Source organism: Rhinoderma darwinii, chromosome 2, assembly GCF_050947455.1.
Source record: "Rhinoderma darwinii isolate aRhiDar2 chromosome 2, aRhiDar2.hap1, whole genome shotgun sequence".
Classification (NCBI taxonomy): domain Eukaryota; kingdom Metazoa; phylum Chordata; class Amphibia; order Anura; family Rhinodermatidae; genus Rhinoderma; species Rhinoderma darwinii.
Window position 1 is genome coordinate 55,486,332 of NC_134688.1, and position 27,954 is coordinate 55,514,285.

Sequence of the window (27,954 nt, forward strand, 5' to 3'; positions counted from 1 at the left end):
CCCCACATATATGGATACCATAAGCACAACAAAAATTTGAACAGCACATTCCAACTAAATGATACAAAATGTATGCAGGTGCAAGAACACCCATGACTGCAGATATACAGCAAACATAGAATGGTGACAGCACCCTGCGACACTAATGCCACCTAAACCACTAAATATAAATAAATATGCACTAAAGCTAAATCTACTTACAAATAGGGAGGTTCTTAGTGCACATTTTGATCAAAAAGTGTTAGCCCACCTGCCACGACAAGGCGACCTCTGTAAGGTGGGAACCTACGCTGCACATACACCCAGAACTGGGACTAAGCCTACATATATACCTGGGGATGGTAGGATCCAGCATTGAACTGATTAAAATCACCCAGGGCAGAATGGGAGGAGTGCAAGAACAACAAGTGGAGGCAGTCACTAACCCCACATATATGGATACCATAAGCACAACAAAAATTTGAACAGCACATTCCAACTAAATGATACAAAATGTATGCAGGTGCAAGAACACCCATGACTGCAGATATACAGCAAACATAGAATGGTGACAGCACCCTGCGACACTAATGCCACCTAAACCACTAAATATAAATAAATATGCACTAAAGCTAAATCTACTTACAAATAGGGAGGTTCTTAGTGCACATTTTGATCAAAAAGTGTTAGCCCACCTGCCACGACAAGGCGACCTCTGTAAGGTGGGAACCTACGCTGCACATACACCCAGAACTGGGACTAAGCCTACATATATACCTGGGGATGGTAGGATCCAGCATTGAACTGATTAAAATCACCCAGGGCAGAATGGGAGGAGTGCAAGAACAACAAGTGGAGGCAGTCACTAACCCCACATATATGGATACCATAAGCACAACAAAAATTTGAACAGCACATTCCAACTAAATGATACAAAATGTATGCAGGTGCAAGAACACCCATGACTGCAGATATACAGCAAACATAGAATGGTGACAGCACCCTGCGACACTAATGCCACCTAAACCACTAAATATAAATAAATATGCACTAAAGCTAAATCTACTTACAAATAGGGAGGTTCTTAGTGCACATTTTGATCAAAAAGTGTTAGCCCACCTGCCACGACAAGGCGACCTCTGTAAGGTGGGAACCTACGCTGCACATACACCCAGAACTGGGACTAAGCCTACATATATACCTGGGGATGGTAGGATCCAGCATTGAACTGATTAAAATCACCCAGGGCAGAATGGGAGGAGTGCAAGAACAACAAGTGGAGGCAGTCACTAACCCCACATATATGGATACCATAAGCACAACAAAAATTTGAACAGCACATTCCAACTAAATGATACAAAATGTATGCAGGTGCAAGAACACCCATGACTGCAGATATACAGCAAACATAGAATGGTGACAGCACCCTGCGACACTAATGCCACCTAAACCACTAAATATAAATAAATATGCACTAAAGCTAAATCTACTTACAAATAGGGAGGTTCTTAGTGCACATTTTGATCAAAAAGTGTTAGCCCACCTGCCACGACAAGGCGACCTCTGTAAGGTGGGAACCTACGCTGCACATACACCCAGAACTGGGACTAAGCCTACATATATACCTGGGGATGGTAGGATCCAGCATTGAACTGATTAAAATCACCCAGGGCAGAATGGGAGGAGTGCAAGAACAACAAGTGGAGGCAGTCACTAACCCCACATATATGGATACCATAAGCACAACAAAAATTTGAACAGCACATTCCAACTAAATGATACAAAATGTATGCAGGTGCAAGAACACCCATGACTGCAGATATACAGCAAACATAGAATGGTGACAGCACCCTGCGACACTAATGCCACCTAAACCACTAAATATAAATAAATATGCACTAAAGCTAAATCTACTTACAAATAGGGAGGTTCTTAGTGCACATTTTGATCAAAAAGTGTTAGCCCACCTGCCACGACAAGGCGACCTCTGTAAGGTGGGAACCTACGCTGCACATACACCCAGAACTGGGACTAAGCCTACATATATACCTGGGGATGGTAGGATCCAGCATTGAACTGATTAAAATCACCCAGGGCAGAATGGGAGGAGTGCAAGAACAACAAGTGGAGGCAGTCACTAACCCCACATATATGGATACCATAAGCACAACAAAAATTTGAACAGCACATTCCAACTAAATGATACAAAATGTATGCAGGTGCAAGAACACCCATGACTGCAGATATACAGCAAACATAGAATGGTGACAGCACCCTGCGACACTAATGCCACCTAAACCACTAAATATAAATAAATATGCACTAAAGCTAAATCTACTTATATATATACAGTGAAGGAAATAAGTATTTGATCCCTTGCTGATTTTGTAAGTTTGCCCACTGTCAAAGTCATGAACAGTCTAGAATTTTTAGGCCAGGTTAATTTTACCAGTGAGAGATAGATTATATAAAAAATAAATAAATAAATAACATAGTCAAAATTATATATATTTATTTGCATTGTGCAGAGAGAAATAAGTATTTGATCCCCTACCAACCATTAAGAGTTCAGCCTCCTCCAGACCAGTTACACGTTCCAAATCAACTTGGTGCCTGCATTAAAGACAGCTGTCTTACATGGTCACCTGTATAAAAGACTCCTGTCCACAGACTCAATTAATCAGTCTGACTCTAACCTCTACAACATGGGCAAGACCAAAGAGCTTTCTAAGGATGTCAGGGACAAGATCATAGACCTGCACAAGGCTGGAATGGGCTACAAAACCATAAGTAAGACGCTGGGTGAGAAGGAGACAACTGTTGGTGCAATAGTAAGAAAATGGAAGACATACAAAATGACTGTCAATCGACATCGATCTGGGGCTCCATGCAAAATCTCACCTCGTGGGGTATCCTTGATCCTCAGGAAGGTGAGAGCTCAGCCGAAAACTACACGGGGGAACTTGTTAATGATCTCAAGGCAGCTGGGACCACAGTCACCAAGAAAACCATTGGTAACACATTACGCCATAATGGATTAAAATCCTGCAGTGCCCGCAAGGTCCCCCTGCTCAAGAAGGCACATGTACAGGCCCGTCTGAAGTTTGCAAATGAACATCTGGATGATTCTGAGAGTGATTGGGAGAAGGTGCTGTGGTCAGATGAGACTAAAATTGAGCTCTTTGGCATTAACTCAACTCGCCGTGTTTGTAGGAAGAGAAATGCTGCCTATGACCCAAAGAACACCGTCCCCACTGTCAAGCATGGAGGTGGAAACGTTATGTTTTGGGGGTGTTTCTCTGCTAAGGGCACTGGACTACTTCACTGCATCAATGGGAGAATGGATGGAGCCATGTACCGTCAAATCCTGAGTGACAACCTCCTTCCCTCCACCAGGACATTAAAAATGGCTCGTGGCTGGGTCTTCCAGCACGACAATGACCCGAAACATACAGCCAAGGCAACAAAGGTGTGGCTCAAAAAGAAGCACATTAAGGTCATGGAGTGGCCTAGCCAGTCTCCAGACCTTAATCACATCGAAAACTTATGGAGGAAGCTGAAGATCCGAGTTGCCAAGCGACAGCCTCGAAATCTTAATGATTTACAGAGGATCTGCAAAGAGGAGTGGGCCAAAATTCCATCTTACATGTGTGCAAACCTCATCATCAACTACAAAAAACGTCTGACTGTTGTGTTTGCCAACAAGGGTTTTGCCACCAAGTATTAAGTCTTGTTTGCCAAAGGGATCAAATACTTATTTCTCTGTGCACAATGCAAATAAATATATATAATTTTGACAATGTGATTTTCTTTTTTTTTTTTTATATAATTTATCTCTCACTGGTAAAATTAACCTAGCCTAAAAATTCTAGACCGTTCATGACTTTGACAGTGGGCAAACTTACAAAATCAGCAAGGGATCAAATACTTATTTCCTTCACTGTATATACACACATAATTTATTGTTTCTCCTTTCTTTTAAACTTAATATTTGTATCACACAATTTTCTTCAGTTATGCTTTTTTTTTTAACAATATTTAGATGTCACAGCAGGCAGCATGGAGAAACTTGCTCTTCATTAGGGCCTATTTGGTTGATTCCGAAGTAACCTATTACACCTTATTGATGATATGTCCTGTGTTTTCAATGATAAAAATAATACAATCATGATACAATTAAAAGTGGACGTGTTCATGTTCTGTATGGATAGAGGGTGGCCTTCAGAATCATTTCCTCCAGTGGGCCAATGGAATCCCAATACAATATCGTCCATTGGTCATCAAGAACGCACTCGCTGAAAATGCAACGACTAGCCTCCTGGATGGCGTATTAAAGTTTAACTAAACTTTTAAAAAACTTTTGACATGTCAACGTGACATGTCAGCATTTTGATCGGTGGGGGTCCGCGCACTGAAACTCCCACCGATCGCTAAAACGAAGCAGCAAAAGTGCTCGAGTGAGCGCTGTGCCGCTTCGCTTCTGATTGTCTTTCCTCAGAAAGCCGAGCGAGTGGTTTACGAACTCATAGACTTTCTATTAAGCTCGTACACCGCTCGCTCGTCTTTCTGAGAAAAGCCGAGCGTAGACTAAGCAGCACAGCACTCACCCAATCGCTTCTATCGTTCCGTTTTAGTGATTAGTGAGGGTCTCAGTGCTCAGACCCCCACCGATCAAAATGCTGACGTGTCACTATAACATGTCAAATGTTTTTTGAAAGTTTAGTTACCGTTTATGGGTGTCTAATAAATAGAGCTGAATTAGTGCAATGTTCTCTCTGCATGACAAAACTGGGGCCACCTCCTCACCCATTTGCTTCCAAATATTTTGGTTGTTGTCCCTTTATTTGATATCATTAATAAAATTATAGTCTTTAGGTAAATCTCACAAATTCGCATTTATTCCAGAGGTCCCTTCAGTCTGATGGGTTCATAGGGGACATTCACAGGATAAATACACAGCGGGTAGTATGTCCCTTTAGACATCTCTACTTTAATTTCAGCAGAACATAATCTTTTCATCCCCAGCCAACAAATCAATGAACTGTAAATGCACCTTATATATCCCTTACATCTCAATTATCTCAAAATGATCTAACAAAACCATATCTTTTTGTTATATTAATATGCAATAGGAGCTGTAGAAGTACTTCTAGCTCCAACCAGGATGGCAGAACCAGAAAGCAAAAAAAATACTGCAGAAAAACCTGTAAATAGCTGTAAAAATTCTCACTCTCAGGCGTCAGGCACATAGCAGAGACAATAAGGTAGGACACAGAGTGCCTACGGGTCCCACCATATGTTGCCTCTGTACGGTGCGGATCCTTCTGGAGTATAGTGGAGTATAGCTGGATTCTGTATAAAATAATGCAGCATATCTCTGTCTTATAGCCTTTGGCCTTACTATATATATCACTTCCATACTACAAATAATGTCCAAATTGTTAACAGCTATTTTAGATGACACATATAATAGTTTGAACAGTCGACCCAGTGAATAATTAATAATAGAAGGGAGGAGCTGTACATATTAGCAGGCCCCTCAGAGTATATATACAAAATAGGTTGGGTTGAAAAATGTAATTAAAAGCTAACAATGTAATAACCAGCAGGTTGTGGACCCACTGTGCTACTCAATCGGTTTCACTTAGACAACGCCTTTCGACGTAGCCTATCCCAGTATTCACACTTTAACCCTTGTATGGGTTTCTGGACATCGTTGCAGGGACTACTAGGTCGTTACCTCTTGAGGTGGTCCTGGTGTGATTAGCAGTGGCCCAGCAGATCAGGAGACAATGGTGAAGTACACCGAGGGTATAGGCACTGGCAGATTATACTGTGGCAGACGGGAATAGATCTGAAGTCACAGTTCGCAACACGACCCAGGTTGCCAACAGGTAGTAGGACGCTGGCTCATATCAGGTAGCAGGATACAGACTGGCAGCAGGTAACAGGATACAGACTGGCAGCAGGTAACAGGATACAGACTGGCAGCAGGTAACACGATACAGACTGGCAGCAGGTAACAGGATACAGACTGTTAGCCACTTCCAGGATGCGGACTAGTAGCAGGTAGTTGGATACAGATTGGTAGCGGGTAGCAGGGTACTGACTGATAGCAGGTAGTGAGAGGTGGACTTTTATCAGGTAGCGGGATGCAAACAAGAACCTTTGCAGGAAACAACTAAGTTGCACCAAAGCTGCTCAGGCACCAGTTGACCAGAGGAGCTGCCTTAAATAAGCACAGAGCATTAGGAATTGGCTGGGAAGCAGACCAACAAGGAGGAGTGCAGCCACGGGGAGAAAAAACCATAGGATGCGAATGGAGGAGGTGAGCAACCTGGCGACGTGGTCAGGGTTGCCAACCGTCCATAAATTTACAGGCAGTCCGCAAAAATGGGTGTTTTTTTGTGCCGTCCGTAGCGCCTGGCAGAAAAAAACACTGTCCTGTATTTTTCCCTCATTTTTCGGAACTTTGCACTGCGCATGCGCTGAAATGTACATGCGCAGTGCAAAGGAAGAATAGGCCGCAGCCTGGCATATTTTCAGATTCGACTTGACTTCTGCGGAATATGAAAATATTCAGGCCGCTGCCAAGTGAGGGAAGTGACGGCCCGGGAGTGGACCAATCCAGTCCTGACCTGTAATCTGACCTCACGTCAGCGTCATGAGGTCAGGTGACTCAGGTCAGGTGACTGGACGGATCCACTCCCGGGCCGTCACCGAACCCAGTCAGAAGTGAACCTGTCACCTCCGCTGCTGTGCCGCATGACCTCCTCATCTCCTCCTATGGTGAGTCACGTTAGGCAAAGCGGAGAGTGGTAGCGGTAGGCTACCGCTTCGCTCTGTTTGCAGTGTGGCAGTAAGAGCAAGGGGGGGAGAGTGCCACTAACTGCAAGGGAGGGGAGAGTGGCACTAAGAGCAAGGGAGGGGAGAGTGGCACTAAGAGCAAGGGGGCGAGTGTGGCGCTAAGAGAAGGGGGTAGTGTGGCGCTAAGAGAAGGGGGGAGTGTGGCGCTAAGAGAAGGGGGGAGTGTGGCGCTGAGAGAAGGGGGGAAGTGTGTCACTAAGAGAAAGGGGGGGAGTGTGGCAAAAAAGAAAACGGGGGTTTGGCACTAAGAGAAAGGGGAGTGTGACACTAAGAGAAAGGGGGTGTGGCACTAAGAGAAAGCGGATTGTGGCACTAAGAGAAAAGGGGGGTGGCACTAAGAGCAAGGGGGGTTTGGCACTAAGAGCAAGGGAGGTTTGGCACTAAGAGCAAGGGGGGTTTGGCACTAAGAGCAAGCGTGGATTGGCGCTATTTACAAGGGGGGCTGTGTTGCTCTATTTACAAGGGGGAGCTGTGTGGCGCTATTTACAAGGGGGGCTGTGTAGCGCTATTTACAAGGGGGAAGCTGTGGCGCTATCTACAAGGGGAGCTCTGGCACTATCTACAAGGGGGGAGCTGTATGTCACCATCTACAAGGGGGGAGCTTTGTGGCGCTGTCTACAAGGGGGAGCTCTGGCGCTATTTACAAGGGGGGCTCTATGGCACTATCTACAAGGGGGAGCTGTGTGGAGCTATTTATAAGGAGGAGCTGTATAGCGCTATCTACAAGGGGCAGCTGTGTGGCGCTATCAGGGCCGGCCTAAGGATAGATGGGGCCCCGTGCAAAGTGATTTATTGGAGGTCAGAGGTGGAAATCACTCACAGTAAAATGACCATCAGTCCCCACTAACAGTAAAATTACCATCATTGTAGGTAGCGCCTCACAGCCCCTTGTAGGTAGCGCCACACAGCCCCTTGTAGGTAGCGCCACACAGCCCCAATGTAGGTAGCGCCAAACAGCCCCCTTGTATGTAGCACCACACAGCCCCCTTGTAGATAGCGCCACACAGCCCCCTTGTAGATAGCGCCACAGCTCCCTTGTAGAAAGCGCCACAGAGCCACCTTGTAGATAGCGCCACACAGCCCCCTTTTATAGAGCGCCACACAGCCCCATTGTAGAGAGTGCCACACAGCCCCCTGTAGAGAGCGCCACACAGCTCCCTGGTAGGGAGTGCCACATAGCCCTCAGGTAGGGAGGGCCACACAGCCCCCTGGTAGGGAGTGGCACACAGCCCCCTGGTAAGTAGTGCCACACAGCCCCCTTGTTGGTAGTGCCACACAGCCCACAGCCCCCTTGTAGGTAGTGCCACACAGCCCATAGCCCCCTTGTAGATAGCACCACCATTTCTGTAGATAACACCACTGTAGCTCCCTGATGGAGCAAAATCCCCGTGTGGCCAGGGATTCCTCTCCTGGAGCGCTGCACTTGATTTCTCTGTCCATATATGGACAGTGACATCAGGGGTAACTCCTGAAGCAGAATCCCCATCCACAGCGTTGCCGACGCTGTGACCGGGGATTCCACTCCAGGAGAAGCCCCTGTCGTCTGTGTCCCTTTAAGGAAAATTTTGGTCTGTCCGTGAATTTTAGCTCAGTTGTCCAGAAAAGAGAAGTGGAGGTTGGCAACCCTGGATGCGGACCTCCAGCAGGAGCGGCACCGGCATTACAAACAAAATATGTGATAACCAATGGGGTATTCCTATTACATACATTTATGGCATATCCACAAAACCACATAGGGACCCTCACCTAATTAGAAAATTAAAAAAGACAATAAAAACAAAGTGATGGGATATGATCCCATCAAATTCAGTGAAACCTTTTAAGAACAATCCCTATTTTATTTTTTTATTAAGTCATCATGAATCCAGAAAATATGAGTCCACTATTCAAAATCTGAAATTGTTTGCATTTTAATATATAATCTAAAAAGAATCCTCTCTAAATTTAGTGGTTGATCTTGTGGGAACCGTCAATTTCAATTGATTCCACTTTGTGTCTACAAGTTTGTGCTGGAAAACAAAAGAAAAAAATAACAGATTGAGGTCAGTGAATCTTTTCACCGAGATACACGAAGGCAGGAAGAATTTCAGGTCCTGACCTGGGAGGATCTCCAGGCTTAACACTGGTTTACTTTACTGTCCTAAAATGCTGATAAGGTGCGACCTATGTCACACTGTCAATGACCAAGTGACAGGACCCATGTGCAATTCTCATTGACTTCCCCCTCAGTAACGTATGCAAAATAACTTAGTCCAATGGAAGCAGCAACCTCAATTAAGACAATGAAACTGCCCCAATAAATCACATAGTAGGTACAGCTGCCACACTAAAAAAAAAAATCACATGTAGGTATAGCTTCAAGGGTTTGTTTCTTTAGAAACAAGCCCTTTCAGATTGGAGTCATCTATCCCCTGGCACCCCCAGTAGGTTGCTGATTTTCTAGGGGAAACCACAACTACCCTTGTAGCGGCTGCAGTAAAATGTAGCATTACATGATCAGATAAATGGCTGCCCGTGTAATACATGGATTGCTGCAGACTGCAGGAGCTGTTCTTACAGAGGGGCTCTTCGCTCTAGTTCATAAATGTGGTTTCCGAGCAAAAGACCCCCACTATGACATCCATATATGTACAGGAGTTGTCTTCATGAGAAAACTTCTGTAATGCTCAGATGCTCTGGTTCAAAATCTATATCTGGGCCACCACCAAATGTTCTGCAATGACATCACACAATGTCTAACATGATGACATCATTATTATTTATATAAACTTCCTGGGTGCTGTACATGTGAAATAAGGGAAGGGGGGGGGGGGAGTAAAGTGACTGTTCAGACCCCTGACTGGACAGTGATTCTGGGCCCCCCATTAAAAAATTTAATCACTACCTAGTCCCCAGGCCCTGCATCCTCTTCCTGTCTGTCACTGCTCTGAAGAGTGGAGAAGATGGGCAGACACCTTTGCCTACCAACTTCATGACGATGATTATGGTGGATGTTTAAGATTAGGGCCCAGAGTGTCACCACAGAAGGGGAGAGGTATTTGCTTGAAAGAGCTTACAATCTACAAGAAAGCGGGAAATAGATGGAAGGTGGGGGTGTAGAATCAGTATAAAAATCGTGTCAGAATCTAATGACTATTAGGAGTCATGAGCGGCCGTAGGGGTGTCCAACCTGTGCGATGGCACAGGGCGAAACAGCCACTCCGACAAAAGGGGGCACCATGGGCGCATTTGTGACCACTGTAAATCCTATAGATAGTATAGCACTGTTATTAAACGACACTTTTGGTGACTTTATATTGGTATTATTTGAGCACTGTATAATGGTATTTACATTGTGTGGCGCTGCTACTTAGGCACTGTACAGTATATTATTTTTGCAGGGTATGGTGGTGGTAGCAACATATGGCACTGCATGCTACTTATATTTAGGGACTGTTTGGTATGGTTATTTGCATACTGTTTGTCAAAACACCATATGGGGAAGTGTTGTGCCAACAGAAGCAACAACCAACATAAGGCCGGCTTTGTGGGGGCCACCCAACTGTCCCCCAACATCTGCCATTAAACATGACTCAGGAAATTTGGATTTTATCATCCTTCGTTCTGAGCATACATGGCTATGGAGCAGTCAGGGATATAGCTCATATGTATGTGGCCTGCTTTAAGCTCATTGGTCTCTGTGTGACAAAATGTTCCCAGTCTGTCTATCGCATGTAAAGGATGGAACCTAAAGAAAATGATAGACCCCCAGCAGGTCTTCCAAGCACTGGTAGATGTGTCACAGACACTGTCGTCAGTAATTAGATGTTCAACCGCGTCTTCAATTGTAACCCAATTAGCCATTGTGATCAGTCAAAAATTTGAATGTTTATGACTGAGATAACCAACGTTTTCACTATCACACAACGGGAAAAAAGTCATTAATCCAACCTTAAGAAATGGAAAGGAAAGGAGGGTGATATCTACGGCTAACAAAGTCCGAGCTACCTTAGCTCATTTATAACCATCCTTACACTGGGATACTTTGCAAAACCTATAAACCGGTACCATCAGTGAATAGATATTGTCTGTTGGAGTTTTCTTTAGCACATTGGATATTATTATCAAGGTTATTACGATTATCTCAATTAATGATTTCTCACTTGTGAGAGGTTAATATTTTTGCCTTCTCTCTCTCTTGTGTTCAGCTACTGGTTTTTATAAAAAATTTGTTGTACTTTTTGAAATACAACTGCTCTGTATTCTCTATACAGAGCAGCTGTATCGTTCGCTATTCAGGTCACAGCGAACGATATAGCTGCTCTATACAGAAAATACAGAGCAGCTGTATCTCAAAAAGTAAAGATAATTTTTAATAATAACTATTTATAAAGTTGCACCAATCACTTTACATTTTTTTAAAAATGCCATTCAAAGGTTTTAACAGCCCCATTTGCAACCCCCACAAGAAACATCATCAATCGCATAGGCAATTCAATTTTAATTTTTTTATTTTTGGAACGCTAAGTAAATTTTTGCAAAACCAATTATAAACCAAAATATATAATCATTAAATAAATAAATAAAACACCACATTTCATAAATATAGAGGAAATGTCGACTGTGCATTAAGACTGCACGCAACACAATATGATAGTTCCGTCAAGCCAAGTCAGATATGGAGACTGATAAGCATGATGTGGGCAATTTATTTTTTATGTTGTTCCATTCTTCCTGTGTGATGTTGTTGAGCCAAAAACTTTTTATATTTACTAAGAGGTATGAAGCTGAGGCTATTCTAAGGCTGGCTGAGAGGTTTCCAACCAATTGCAAGCTCCAGTGTTACATATGATAATCGCAAGTGGTGTAGTCAAGCAGCCCACCAAAAACTTAAGGGGCATGTAGCACCAATACATATAAATTTGGTGCTGAAAAAAGCCATAGAGTGGGGGTGGTCCGCAACTTCAACAAACTTTACCCTGACCCATTGCAAAGGGTCACAAGCCCTGAAATGCATTTTGCTGCATATTAAGTGCTAATGCAATAAAGCAACAATATAATGTTAGTAATAAAAATGTATTCTCCAATCAATCTCGGGCAAATTGTGAGGGAACGTATTCTATGTCAAGAACAGTCTGCATGGATGATTACATACAATCATAGAATCCCCCACCCCTCCAGTCCCTGAGAGCGGCATTCAAGGACAATGTTCTAACACCGTATCTATGTTAGGTTGTGTTATGTTTGACTTTGTTCACATCACGTTTACCCTTTTAAGGGGGTTATCCCGCAAAAAATATTATATAAAAAACAAAATATCATATAATAGAAAGGAATTTGTAAATATAAATTCTGTAAGAAATTTTCTCTTGTGCATCAATACAATGATAGAGCCTCCTAACGTTTCCACTGATACCTTAATGTTTCCTAAACAGTCAGCAGTGGACGCGCATGCGCCGATCCTCTTGTCTCATCTTTCCCACTATTCAACATTGTGGACGGATCCCTTTTTTGTGATGTGCTTTTGTGGTATATTCATCAGCTCCTCCGCTTTTTCGAGGAGGAGCTGAGCAAGCGCAGTGTCATTCTCCTCCCCTGACAAGTGGAGAGGATCCCTGAAAAGGTGGTGACGTATGACAGCTGAGGCTCCAACATAAGTCATAAGTACAGAATAAAGATTTATAGTCTAAATTAAAAGCTTATTCTGTAGTTGTCAGTGTGGATGGCGTTGCTGGAGCTTTACAAGCTCTGGACAGCAGTAAATTACCGGGTGATAGATTGTCAGATGGGTCACATGGTGTGCCACTACTGCCACCCCACAACAGGGCTACGGAGTAGGAAAAGCAGTGGGGTAAGGCTGTGTTCACATCTGCGTTTGAGGCCCCGTTAGAAGTCTCCGTTGCAGAATTTGTCAAAAATGGTAGACACCATGACGGAAACCAGTCGGACCGTATTAAATTCAACATGGTCCGCTGGACGCCTTTGTTTTTCGTCATGAGATGGAACAGAAAAATTATTTGAACTTCATTTAAGTAAACAGTAGACAGTAGAACTCATGTCATGGCCTTCAAAATGATTTATATGAAGGTTCTCTTATCATCTGTGGAACTTGATATTTGGGACATTTTTATTTTCAAACCACCCTAAATCAAATTTATTACCCATTTTATACACACAGTGACCATAGATGGTAATATAGATCTATATAGATGGTAATAATTCGTTGTAAGAGCCTAGAATAAAAAGACATAAAAATTTAGGTCGGGAACTAAGAAGCCCAAGAAGCTCGAGGATTAGTCCAAATCAAAAGCATACAAGTAAATATCAAAAACAATCTTTGTATGTGATCTTTGTGAAATGTAAGTGATTAAAAATGTATAGCGATTCATAGTGGACTGTGTGGAGTTGTTAATGCCGGGAAGAACGTGATAGTAGTATCAGGTGTTTTTTTTTCGTGAATTTGTCTTTCTCGTCACAATCAAACAAACTTTTAGCGTGGCGTTGTATAGTATAATTACATGTTGGTCAATGACAACAAATCTACCAACTATAGTATTGTGTGTTGGTCTTTCATACATGATCTTGACCCAATATGGATAAACTGGCCATACACATTAGGTTATTGTTGGCCGAATCTGATGATTTTGGCAGGTTCGGCATACCAACTAATGTGTATGGGGTCTCCTGATGGCAGATATTGGGGTAAAGAAAGATCTGGCAGTTGGATTTCAACACGCTCGATCCTCTTATTCTCAGGGGAGACAAGCCGCTCTGAAAGGCGTCTCACAGTGACTCTGCCCATTTAGAATACATGCACACTCGGGAGGAATATCTGGCAGCCGACATATAATCTATATGGACAGCCTTTGTCTGTATAAGTCAGACCATGCCAAGCAATGACCTCCTTTAAATGCAAAATAATTACAAAAATAGTCCAGAAGACAATGGGACCCATTTATTGTCCAATGATCATGGATGACAATAAACCAGAAAGCAGATTCTGAGATCCATTAAATGAATAGTTGTATTATATCCAAAGATGGCTACAAAAGTAGTGGGTACATTGAACTGGGTCACATTTATTTTGTGTGGTACTACACTCTGATAACTGAGAATACATGAAATGTGTGGAGAGCTCAGTTATCAGATAGCCAATCACATATTGTTATGTATTATTGTGTCATGGACACATCCCAACATCCAAAGTTTAAAACTGGGATATCTTAAGTTGTCCATGATGTGGCCATGTCCTGTCATTTTTAGCTGGAACCATAGACGATATGTATCGGTATCCACTCGATTAATTGGCTATGTTGTATTTTTTTCAGACAACTCTTGTTTTCCATCTTGAGATAGGAAGTCACTCTCACTCCCAAGGAAATTCCCATACACATTAAGCCAAGCCTAAATTACATGTTGGTTAGGAGTTTAAGGTTGCCACCTTTTGGTCCACAGCTATTATATGTGTATTACCAGCTTTGGGCCATTAAAGGGGTTGGCTGAAGTTTTGAGGTGTATAAGGGCCGCCCCCTTGTTTAGTCCAATCTTGGACACTGACTGTACGGCAAACCGGTCCCAACATGGATGCTGACGGAGGGGTATGAGACCAGACCCGTCCATTAGTGGCCTCAATTGAAAAACACTGTGCACGTCATTGCGCGTGCACGTCATTTCCCTTGCCATGCATAGTGTTATTCAATGGAGGCCGTGGAAGGACAGTTCTATTCACATGTAGAAGCAGAGATGGGAACAGCACTCCTTTTATTACCTGGTAGAATAGTGGTGCATGCCAAACCAGGGGCATGGTCCCAGTCTCCCCAATAGTACAGAAAAAATGGAAATGGTAGGCAGAACTCAGTTAAGGTGTAAATGAATCACCAGTGGTTTATTCCAGTATACAGTGACGTTTTGGCTTGTGTAAGCCTTTATCAAACATAAGGTTGAATTCACATGCCCCGCCATGTTGGGACCATTTAGACATGGTCCCTAAGTACAATATATTAGTAAATTACTTTGTGTGCTGCTTCCAGCACAGTTTGAAAAATAAAGATAAAGTGGCAAACCCCTTTAAAGAGGACCTGTCATGGGTTTTATTTTCTTTAAACCACATACTTTCACTTATTTCTAGCGTCCGCTAGATTCCAACCCTGTAATGTAATTTTTTTTTGGCCCTCCCATTGTCCTGCTATGGTCCCTGCTCCGCCTAATATGCTAATTTTGAGAGGTGACCTCATCCTTTCTCAGTAGGCGTTGCCTCTTGCTTCACTGTGACGCTGTCCAATCCGAGCGGACAGCTTCACAGATGCAGAAGACTTGCGGATCTCGCGAGAGTCACTGCAGGTTTTTGCATCACTACAAAACTGTCCGCTCTGATGGGACACTGTTGCAGGAGGCAACCCCTACTGAGGAGAGATGAGGTCTCCTCCTCCCTGTATCTTTACTCACAATTAGAAAATTAGGCACCAAGCGGAGCAGGAGCCATAGCGGGACAAAGGGAAGGCCAAGAAAATACAAAAATTACAGCGTTGGCAACTAATGGACGCCAGGAATAAGGGGAGGTATATGGTTTATAAAAAAACAAAAAAACCGTGACAGGTCGTCTTTAGACTGTATCTTATTCTAACAAAAACACACTCCTAAATAACAAAATGTCACCAAAGTGCAGGGTTTCCAACCTGATTTTTTTTCCTTTTACTGAATAACTTAGCCAAAAATCATGGACAACCAATATTTTTTAAGTATATAGTGGAAAACAAAAATGTATGATAAAGATAAGTAATAGAAGTCCATAACCTTGGCATACTGGTATGAACACATTAGAAGCATTGACTGTGAACTGTAAAATGATGATAACTAAAATTCCAATAACCTGCACAAGCTCCTCCAGCTAAATTTTTCTAGAAAAAGAAAGTTTCAGATTTTTACAGACTGTCCAGGAATTTAAGGAAGGTCAGCAACCCTGGCAAAGTGTAAAGGTGGCCATATACCTCAGATACAGTAGCTATTGGCCGAATGCTAGTTTGGCTTTAAGCTATTCCAATGTGGAGGGGAGAGTAAGCAGCCACCAGACAGCGCTGGTGGTGGCTTACCTCCCGTGAGAACAAAGGATCGGGCATGTTGAATTCCTTCCTTCACCAATCTGCTGGGACAGCCTTATGCACGTTAGATGGTCGGCCAGTCCTGCCAAAATCAGTAGGTTCGGTTGACGTTCATCTAATATATATGGAAGCCCTTAAAGCTCCAAAATTTTGCGTTGTAGAAAACAAAACTTTACTAACTCAATGGAGACTTCTCACGGTGTGTTGGTCATAGAACGACTGATCTAACTTAGCTAGATAAATCTAACTTTTGTCTTATTTTGCCCATTTTTCTACCCACCATTTCTTAACCCACCATTTGGTGATTTTGTAGACTGGTCTGATCTCCAAAGTCATGCTTAACAGTAAAAAGGATTATGGTATGTGAAAAAGATTACTACAGAGCATTGATGTATAACTAAAGCCTCATAAATCCACGTATTGCATTCTTGCTTCTATCACAACCGTTTCTCAATCCACTGTATTCCCTTTATTATGAAGAATGGCCCCTAACTACAGCTTTCCATGGTGGCAGCAATGTAGAAACGTGTCTTTTATACAGGTAAGTAACTGCGGTAGAAAAAAAGTCGGAAGCAGAACACAGCAAAATAATCATTTTTTTTAACAGGCTGTGCCCTAGCGAAAAGTAAACATATTAACCTCTTAGCTCCCAGAGAGACCTGTAATGCATAGCTTAATTGAAATCTCATGCAGGTCCTTCTGGTGGAAAATAAAAATAAAAGTTAAGAAATTTATTGGCAAAGGCCACAGAAATGGATTTCCAAGTTTTTGGCTGCTGCGGCCAAACTTAGTCAAATATCTGTTAACAGTAGAAGTATTGTCCAAAGCTCATTATTTCTGCCACCAGTCACTGAGGTCGTTTGTTATTCTATCCCGGTTCTCTGTTTTGTTGTGTCATAGGATCGGACAACTTGAGACTGGGAAACAACGCCGTGTTCTTCTTGAGAAAATGCAAAGCCATCTGAAAAAAAGAAGTGAGAAAGGGTGGAAGAATATTTCAATAATGGCACATTGTAACAAAAGGGTGTAGTAAATTATATAACCTAGGACGGAGACTGTAAATGTAGCATTCTTAAAGAGGACCAGTCACCTCTCCTGTCGTCTGTTTTAGTAAACACTCCCCATGAAATAACAATTCTGGAACATATTTTCTTACAACCCTGCATTGTGCCATTCCTCTGTTATTACTCCTAGAAATTTATGAATAAATTGACAACTGGGTGGTACCATTCCCCTTGTAATGGACATTTCATTTTGTGTAGGAACACCCTAAATTGGTAACCCAGTTGTCAAGTTATTCATGCATTTCTAGGAAGAATAACAGAGGAACAGCACAAAATAGAGTTCTAAGAAAAGTTGCTTCAGAATTGGCATTTCATGGGGAATACAGTTATTTACTAAAACAGACGAGCTGGAGAGGTGCCAGGTCCTCTTTAAGAGTTGGACCATTTTACTATACAGTGAAACCTCTCGAAAGTACCACCTCTTTGAGAAGACCCCCCCCCCCCCCCGAAGGAGACCATTTTTCACCGCAATTTTGGTTGGTCGTCTCAAATAGATTTCATTATATATGTACTCTAGAGTTACTCTTACCAATTAGGACACAGCAACTCTCAGCTAACATTTCGTGCCATGTAGAACATAGACTAAAGGTGGCAAAGACATTATACATGTTTGCCGACCATTTTGACAGAATACGCAAACAATCTAGTGTCTATAGACTTGGCAGATACATGGCTGATGGCAGCTGTCAGGGTAATGAACAAAACTAACAAGTTTACAAGAGGTGTCTGGCAGCTGCTTATCACCTCCTGCATCATTGAGATAATGGGGAAGGTTGAGGCTAAGAACGGACAGCCAGGTGATTGTTTAATATGTCTATGCATAATCTGTTTAATTATCTAAGGCTAATGGTCGTTTTACACCGGCCCTTTTTAGCCATAACAACGAGCGCCAATCAAAAAGACAGTATTTTGATCGCCACTCATTTGCTCCTGTCACAAGGAGCTATGTATGGGGACGAGCGCTCATTACTCTGATCGTTGGTCCCTATAGATTTTTATGATGTCGGCAGCACCTCTCCCTGTTTACAAAGATGTGCTGCCAACAACAATAATATTTCTTGCGGCATAAACAATACAATCAGCCGATGAACGAACGTTTGCTCAATTATCGTCTGATCATTTCTCTGTTTACACAGGGCACTAATCGGGAACGTGAACGCTCGTTTGCTCGATAATTGGCCCGGGTAAAAGGGCCTTAACCCCTTCAGGACTGAGCCTGTTTTGGCCTTCAGGACGAAGCCGATTTTTCAAATCTGACATGTGTCCCTTTATGTGGTAATAACTCCGGAATGCTTTTGCCTATCCAAGTGATTCTGAGATTGTTTTCTCGTGACATATTGTTCTTTATGTTAGGGAAAAAATTTGGTCGATAAATTAAATATTTATTTGTAAAAAACACCAAGATTTGAAGAAAATTTGCAAAAATTAGCATTTTTCTAAATTTAAATGTATCTGCTAGTAAAACAGACAGTAATACCACACAAAATAGTCACTAGTTAACATCACCCATATGTCTACTTTAGTTCGGCATCGTTTTTTGAACATTCTTTTATTTTTCTAGGACGTTACAAGACTTTGAACTTTAGCTGCAATTTCTCATATTTTCAAGAAAATTTCAAAAGGCGATTTTTACAAGGACCAGTTCAGTTCTGAAGTGGCTTTGAGGGCCTTATATATTAGAAAGTCCCCATAAATCACCCCATTTTGAAAACTACACCCCTCAAAGTATTCAAAACAGCATTCAGAAAGTGTTTTAACCCTTTAGGTGTTTCACAGGAATTAAAGCAAAGTAGAGGTGAAATTTACAAATTTCATTTTTTTTTTTACAAAATTCATTTGTAATACATTTTTTTCTATACCACAGAAGGTTTTACCCGAGAAATGTAAATTATTATTTATTGCCCAGATTCTGCAGTTTTTAGAAATATCCCACATGCGGCCCTAGTGCGCTAATTTACTGAAATACAGGGCAGCATATATTTTAGGCACCATGTCACGTTTGAAGAGGTCTTGTGGGGCCAAAACAATAAAGACCCCCCAAAAGTGACCTCATTTTGGAAACTACACCCCTCAGGGAATTTATCTAGGGGTATAGTTAGCATTTTTAACCCACAGTTTTTTTGCTAAATTTATTTGAATTAGTATGTGAAGATGAAAATCTACTTTTTCTCTGAAAAAACGTAGAAATTTTTAGTTTTTTCAAGGAATAAAAGAGAAAAAACACCCCAACATATGTAAAGCAAAAAAGAAACTCCGCAATTTTTCTTGCATGGGGAATAAAAGAATTTACTAAAATAGACATGTCAGGAGAGAAGACAGATCCCTCTTTAAAGGAATCATTCATGAGAATCACTTATGGATTTATATTTCCGGCTAATTTGCATTATTTTAGGGTGAAAAGCTCATTGATTCACCTTTATCTAGTATTATCCCTTACAAAATAGGAAGGAGAATGCCTTTATCTGTTATCAAGCACAAGAAAACAGACATTACCCTTTTAACAAAGCTTACCTTTAGCCTGGGGTTAGATAGGGATCACTATGCAAATTCAAGTCTCCGAGCTAAATGCTTCCTCTCATATCAACTCTACCTGATGCGCACTTTAATTAAAATCAAATCCCCACCTGCCTACAGGAAGCAGCCGGCCGTATTATTTACGCTCGCATACTTACATGATACACTTTGCTGGACAGAATTAGCACGAAACAGGCTTGGAGGGGTTTTTCTGCCAAGTCTCTTCAACAAGTGGTCACGTTCGTTCAAGCTGCAATGAGATCAAATAAACATTACTTTCAATGCATGTCAACCCGGCCGGAAACAGCTGCTGCCTCACATTTGAAATGGTCTCTTCTTACCAGAGGACAAGCTTTTTGTCATACAAGGGGAGCACTTTTTCTTATCAATGATGTAGAAAACTAAAGCAAGAACTGTAGAATGTCCTGCTTCATCAGTGTCTCCTGTGAATTTATTTTATAGTTATTTAAAGGGTTGTCCAGTTTAGAAAAACTATTTTCATACACCCTATTGTGAATTAACAGAGGAGGGTCCTCTGTTCAGGATCCTCATCTCTTGGCCAGAGTGGAGAGCGGTTACAAAGAGCGTCTCTCTCTCTGGAGGACCTGTCCTGTCCTGCATTACACAGACGACCTATTGACTTAAATGGGCAATCTGTAATGCTTCATTCCAGCAGTGGTGGCGCTGCAGTAAAATTTAACACTTACTGCCATATTTCCCCACAGATAAGGGTTCCAAGAGGGGGATACTTTGTGATCAGCTTATTGTAAAGAGACCCTTCTAACAAGTAGGGATTGTCCAAAGCAGAAAACATAAGCACAGCGACATCAAGCACAAGTATCCAGTGCGACTGGTGCCATCAGACAGGGCACATCAACTGCCCGTGTTGAAAGGGGCACCACAGAAGACCTGGCACCCAAAGCTTGTGACCACCACAAATCTTATTAATCGTATAGCAGTATTATTTAGACATTGTACAGCAAAGTTATTAAGTTACTTTATGTATGAAGTTGTTATTTGGTCACTGTACTGTATGCTGGTATCATTTGAACACTGTATGGTGGTATATACTAAGGCATTGTGTAACTCTGCTATTGAACAGTATATTTTTGCAGTGTAGGGTGATTTATTTGGGCTCCATACTGTATGGTTTTACACCATATAGGGGGTGCCACGGAAAGTATTGCATAGGGAATCATCCAGCGTAAGACCACCCATGCACGTATCATGGAGTCCATAGGATATCTAAATAAATGTTACACATGCAGAATAATTGTGTAATAATAACACGAAGCAGCCTATCTAGTCAGCATCGACCCACGTTCATCTGGAGAAGATTATTAGGACGCGTTAAGTATGTTCCAAACTATTAAATCAGTCGCTAGACAATCCTTCACTATATGCTGTTAGACTTCAACCCGGCACATGGCACTGGAGGACTGTTTGCAAGGCATGGAGATTTTTTTGGTTTCAATGGCAACTTGTCAAGTTTTGTGTTCCATCCATCATTACCAACAGTAACATTTTATCATTGTGCTTCCCCTACAACAAACAATAGATCAATCAAATAGCACAAATCGAAATAGAAGAGGGGGGGGCTCCCTATTAACAATTAAAATGGGTCCCCCATTATGGTGCTGGGTTTTTCTACCCAGGACAGAAAAGCTTGTTGTTTGTTTCCCCCTCCATGTCCTTTTTATGACCCTTGGGACCAATCGCCATAACCTTGGTATTGACAGAGCAGGTCCTCTGTAGATAGGAATTCTGCTGAAGTTCCTGCCACCCAGCCAAGGCTGGGCCCCCCTCTCTCCAAGTGCCCCTATTGCAGCCGAGTAACATTCATTATTGGCACATTTGTCTCATCTTTTCTTCTACAAGAAATTTTTTTACTAAAAATGTAGTGTCAATGCCTACATATGGGGTCTTGTTGACCAACTGAATTTACATGGTAATGCTGTGTTCACATCACCGTTCCTTTCCGCTGAGGGGTTCCGTCTGAGGTTTCCATCGGGTTAAGCCCTCAACGGAAAGGCAAACGGAAACCTAAGCTTCCATTTTCATCACCATTGATATCAATGGTGATGGAAACGTTGCTGAAGGTTTCCATTTGTCAACGTTGTGACAGGGTTCCGTTGTTTTTGATGTAATGTAATAAGACACTATCTACTATCCGGATTTTAGTCTTTAGATATATACTGTAAGATAATTGCAACAATCAAAATGATTTTCCCGACAAGTCCCTAATCTGTGACAACTAAAGGCCCTTTAACACTGGCCAATTATTGGGCAAACGAGTGTTCATAGAATGTTCGTTCCTGATAATTTCTCTGTGTAAACAGGGCAACGGTCAGCCGATGAACGAGCAAACGCTCATTCATTGGTGGATTTTATCGTTTTAAATGCATAAACTTTTATCGTTGTCGGCAGCACATGCCTACACGATAGAACTGTATGGGGACGAGCGATCGTAGTAACAAGAGCTCGCCACCATACTAGCTCCTTGTGAAAGGAGAAAATGAGCGCCAATCAACGAGCTGTCTTGTTGATCGGCGCTCGTTTACACGAGCCAAAATCGGGCTGTATAATACTACCTTAAAGGAACAAATTTACATTGATCATGTTTTAGCAATATGTGTTTGGGAACCTAAAGAATTGTCGTGTTTAGACAAGTGCTAAGATAATCTAATTTCTAATGTGGTAAATTTGTACCTGTCTGATCCTATGTTATCCCCAAGATAAGCGGCACCAACTATATAAATAACATTTGTGTTCAACTGAGTAATGTGCACTATAATGATGGTGTCTGGGCTGACAGCTGTCAACCAGATGACTATTCACCTGACAGCTATCTAAAGTCTGTAGCCAGCTTTGAGGCCCTTTTAGATTGGCCAATAATCAATTAGCACTCGTACGAATGCTTGTTCCCGATCAATGCCCTGTGTAAACAGGGCAAAGATCAGCAAATAAAAATGCTCGTTTATCGGCTGATCGTATCTTTTATGCAAACCAAAAAATGGTTGCTAGTTCACAGCACACCTCCCTGTGTAAACAGCGAGATGTGCTGCAGACAAGATGCAAATGTATGGGGACAAAGGATTGTAGCAATGATCATTCATCCCCTATACATTACCGACGATTGCTCCTTGTGAATAGTGCAAACAAGCGCCGATCGACGTGCTGTATCGTTGATTGACGCTCGTTTTTACAGCCAGTATCGGGATATTTTAAAGGACCTTTAGGCCCATTTCACATTATCTACATCCCACTGTATTCTAATAGGATTTTCTTAAAATTCAATATAGATGACATCAGAGAGGAAGGGGGTGTTGGGGTCCCCCTTCCTTTCAGTGTCATATGTACCAGTCTTTTCTTTAATCTTTTATGTTTTTATTCCTAATTTTGCTTAGAATCTTATCTAATGGAGCAATGCATCACCTAAGGCACCAGGTAAAGCTATGAGGTATAACTGATATATAGTGAGCAGGTCCACTTTAAATGTTTCATCTGCTCCAGGCGGTCAAATAAAAATCTGCACATATCATATTCTGCATAGTAATAATAATCTATATATTCTCAAGCTACAGATGACAGTCAGCAGACCTTAGGCCGTACTGACATGCAGGTTTTAATGTGTTTCATTTCCTGGTCTTCCTTTGTCTTGAGGCTGTGTACAAATCACTGGATTTACCAAGCGTTGGGATATTTGTTCCAGATATTCAATTATAAATGTATAGTAATATCAGTAGCATTATTATTATATTCTGCAAGAATTGTAGCCAGTTCAGAAGTCCTCAAGCATATCTGATCTCTAAGTTTTTAGGATAAACTAAAGATAGACATCCCAACATCCCTGTAACAATGTACAAAAAAAACCCCGAATATTTAATGTAGCAATATATTTATTACCTAAATATTTTAGAATTAGAATGTGAATTTTTATTGACACTTCCGGAGAAGACTAAAGAAAATTAACCATCAGAATATTTTTTCCACCATGTGCGTAGCTATAGGTGAGCAGAAGTAAGAGTCAGACTCGGCCTTGGTGCCCCCCACCTCATAAGACACCACTGTATTATAACTGGCACGTGGCAGATTCTGCATTGGGGCATATGAGCTTTGAGGTTCGGATCTGATTTCCACCATCTATAAGTTCAGGGTGATTGAGTACGCTAACAACAATGTTGTATGGTATGGCAACATATCAGCACTGGGCAAATGTATAATTGATTGAGAAAGGTTGAACTTGATGGACCTACATCTTTTTTCAACCCTTGTAACTGTGTAACAGTTGTTGCACGTGCATTGGAACAGCCAAACAAATTGGGAACTGCATTGTTGGGTGACCTTGACTATGATTCCAAAAATAATAATGAGGGACACTTTTCATACTTGTGACAGTGACTGACATAACTCCAATAATAGTATAATTGAGCCATGACTGATCTTCATCTCTTCATTGAAATCTTTGAAGAAATCGCTATCTATTCCAGCTCCCCATTTTTTTTGTAGATATCCTCTCCCCAAACACCTTACATTTGTATATTGCTTAATCTCTATTTAGCGTTGCATGAGAGCTACGCTGCTTCCGGAACTACCATTCACTTGTATGGGAGTTACGGAAACAGTGTATCTCAGCGAGTTACGCTGTTTTCTACTTACATGGTCGGAAATTACAAATGGCAGCGGGAACAGAGAAAGGAAGAACGGGGTTTAGGGGGCCCCGTTCTAGAGATAGGTTCCGGTCCCAGAGGTGTGACCTGACTCTATCTGACATTTACGGCATATACTGTGGATATATCATAAATGTCCCTGATGGAAAAACCACTTTAAGTTGGCCATACACAGTAGATAGCTATCGGTTGTACGTTCATGTTTAGTTCAATAGTAAGAGGGGAATAAATCGCTGCCAGATTCCTCTAGCATTAGCCTATCCCTTACAGATGTCGGGGAAACAAGGATCAGGCATGTTTGATTTCATTCCATCATCGGGACAGTGGGATGCCCTTTGCACATTGTAATAGAAATCATTGGGTTTAACTGATTTATATTATATATGTATACTTACTCTATATACATTTTTATATATATAGATATATATATTTTTTAACATTAATTAGGATTCATTATACAATTCAGAAATCTGTACGCCATCTGTCTGTATGTGATGGCATTAGAAATTTTTGATGACACAAGGATCTACAAAACTAATTTCATAATCCATTTCATAGAATTTAAAAAAAAAAAAATTGCTAGAGAAGAAATTTTTTTGCATTTAAAAAAAATAAATACAGTATAAGTCTCTTCTAAAAATAGCGACTCGGTGTTATACTGTCATCTCTCCTGATGGACGCTAATGATTGGAATTTCAAAGGATGGATCAAAGGCATCATGTGCAATAATTGCAGCATAGCCACATTGTGTGACGGTAGCGGGATGTATATGACCCCTAATTACAACATGACATTTCACATGAAGCGTGTGGCATGTATTTATTAACTGCGTCACCTCCTGTAACACATGGCAGTATTCTCCATATCATAAATGTCCATGTACACTGGTTACATTTCCAACATTGGTTGTATTTACTACTGTAATAAGCTGGAAAGGGGTCCATCGTAAAACGACGGCAAAGTAAAGATGAACAACAATAACACCCACTAAACTCCCACAAAGTGCCAAACATGAGACCACGAAAAGTGACTCTAGATAAATGGGATGCATTAAAAGTTCTCTCTCATTTCTACTGAATAACTGAGAGGAGTCACAAAGGGTAGGAGCATATATGGCAAGCTATTTTGAGCCCAGTTAAAGGAAAGGTGTCGCAAATTTTTTTTTATATCAATTTGCTTTTAGTGTTTTATTAAAATAAAAGTTATTTATTTGTGTTTTAATTTTTTTTTCTAACTTTTTCTTCACTATAGGGGCTGCCATTTTTTTTTTCATCTCTGTATGTGTCGATTAACGTCAAATACAGACATGGAATACGGCACATACATCCCCATAGAGAATGCGAACGGGAGCCGTTCCCACACAGTCCAAATGGAAGGTCTTCGGCGGAGCGACATCCGGCGCCATTTTCTTGTGGATCGGAAGCCGCGGCCGGACAGTAAGATTACTACTTCCGGTCGCGGCTTCCGGACATGTGATTAGAAGCAAGCACTAGGAGCGGAGGGAGCAGACGGAGCGGACGGACTGGAGGCAGCGGCTGGAGCAGGTAAGTTATGTTTGTGTAAGTTCATGTTTTAGTGTGTGATTACCACTGTATGTAAGCACTGTGTATTCGCTCAAAAATTGGCGGCACACAGTGTAGGAGGTTTGAACATTCAACCCCCTCCTTTCTCCTGGCACTAGCCAGGATAAAGGAGGGGGGATTGTTTGAGGACGCTAGAGCGAGTGTGTCTTCTAAAATTTTGCAGCATAAAGCAATGAGGTTGCTTTACCACATGCCAATGCTGCAATTTTGGGAATTGCTCCCTCTAGTGTCCAGCACAGGGAAATGTTATAAATTATAATCTAATTTATAATATTTCCTGACTTGTGAAAAAATTAAATTTTTTTTATCAATGTCTAATCATGTATATAATAACTGTTTAACTGAAAAAAAAACAAACATTTTTTCTAGCGACACATTCCCTTTAAGCACTTTGGGAAGTCATATAATGGGTTCAACTGTACACTCAATGTCAGGCTAATCAATGTTGATTACTGGCCTTAATAATACTCTCTTAAGACTTTCCCGCAGTAAACTAGGGCTGAGGAGGGAGGCCAATGTAGGAAATAAAGGGGTAGTTAGGTTAGAGAGGGGTCAGACTATATTGGTGGGGGGAGAAACAGACGGTGGGGAGAGGACTAGGCAACAAGATAAGGAGATCCTTTCGTTACAAAACAGCAGTGAAAATAAAAAGGCCCAAATGTCAAATAATCACATTTCTGATAGTGAAAGTGAAACATTTAAAGGCAAGTTAAAGTGTATGTTCACAAATGCCAGAAGTCTAGCAAGCAAAATGGGGGAGCTGGAGGCCTTAATACTGGAAGAAGATATAGATATAGTTGGTGTTGCTGAAACATGGCTGGACTCTTCACATGACTGGGCTGTAAATCTACAGGGTTTTACACTGTTTCGGAAAGACAGGGCAAATAGGAAAGGTGGTGGTGTATGTCTGTATGTGAGAAGCGATATGAAGGTGAGTGTAAATGAGACATTAGAGGGTGAAGACTGTGAGGAGGTTGAAACCTTGTGGGTGGAATTACAAAGGGAAGTAAACACTGAAAAAATTACTTTTGGTGTAATCTATAGACCCCCCAATATAACTGAAGAGATAGAAGGTCAAATATATAAACAAATGGAGCGGGCTGCACAGGCGGGTACTGTTGTGATAATGGGAGATTTTAATTATCGGGATATTAATTGGTGTCATGGTTCGGCTTCAACTGCAAAGGGGAGACATTTCCTCAACCTGTTGCAGGAAAATTTTATGTGCCAGTTTGTGGAAGACCCGACTAGAGGTGAAGCTCTGTTGGATCTGGTCATTTCTAATAATGCAGAGCTTGTTGGGAATGTCAATGTTCGTGAAAACCTTGGTAACAGTGATCATAATATAGTTATATTTTACCTATACTGTAAAAAACAAACGCAAGCTGGGAGGGCAAAAACATTTAATTTTAAGAAAGCCAATTTCCCCAGGATGAGGGCGGCAATTCAGGATATAGACTGGGAAGAACTAATGTCAAATAATGGGACAAATGATAAATGGGAGATTTTCAAATCTACTTTGGGTAATTATAGTGCAAAATGTATTCCTACAGGTAACAAGTATAAACGACTAAAATTAAACCCCACATGGCTTACACCTTCTGTGAAAGGGGCAATACATGACAAAAAAAGGGCATTTAAAAAATACAAATCTGAGGGTACATCTGCAGCCTTTGTAAAATATAAAGAGCTTAATAAAATCTGTAAAAATGTAATAAAATCAGCAAAAATACAAAATGAAAGGCAGGTGGCCAAGGATAGTAAAACAAATCCTAAAAAATTCTTCAAGCATATAAATGCAAAAAAGCCCAGGTCTGAACATGTAGGACCCTTAGATAGTGATAATGGGGAGTTGGTCACAGGGGATCAAGAGAAGGCGAGTTACTAAATGGGTTCTTCCGCTCTGTATATACAACAGAAGAAGGAGCAGCTGATGTAACCGCTGCCGGTGCTGTTAATATATCAGTTGATATACTGAATTGGATGAATGTAGATATGGTCCAAGCTAAATTAAATAAAATAAATGTACACAAGGCCCCGGGACCAGATGGGTTACACCCTAGAGTTCTTAAAGAGCTTAGTTCAGTTATTTCTGTCCCCCTCTTCATAATATTTAGAGAGTCTCTCATGAGTGGTATAGTGCCAAGGGACTGGCGCAGGGCAAATGTGGTGCCTATTTTCAAAAAGGGCTCTAGGTCTT

At 41.5% G+C, this 27,954-nt stretch overlaps 1 protein-coding gene across 2 annotated transcripts in view; it reads right to left on the reverse strand.

Annotated features, from left to right (window-relative positions):
* Window positions 1–14,679: 14,679 nt before the first annotated feature.
* Window positions 14,680–27,954, reverse strand: part of ATP8A2 (ATPase phospholipid transporting 8A2) — an 861,270-nt gene continuing 847,995 nt past the window's right edge. For both annotated transcript variants that reach the window (XM_075851660.1, XM_075851661.1), the window contains 2 exons: window positions 19,660–19,751; window positions 14,680–16,884 (listed from right to left, as the gene is read on the reverse strand). In XM_075851660.1, coding sequence (XP_075707775.1) covers window positions 16,787–16,884; window positions 19,660–19,751 — 190 coding nt within the window. In that variant the 3' untranslated portion in view covers window positions 14,680–16,786. The remainder of the gene's footprint in view (window positions 16,885–19,659; window positions 19,752–27,954) is intronic.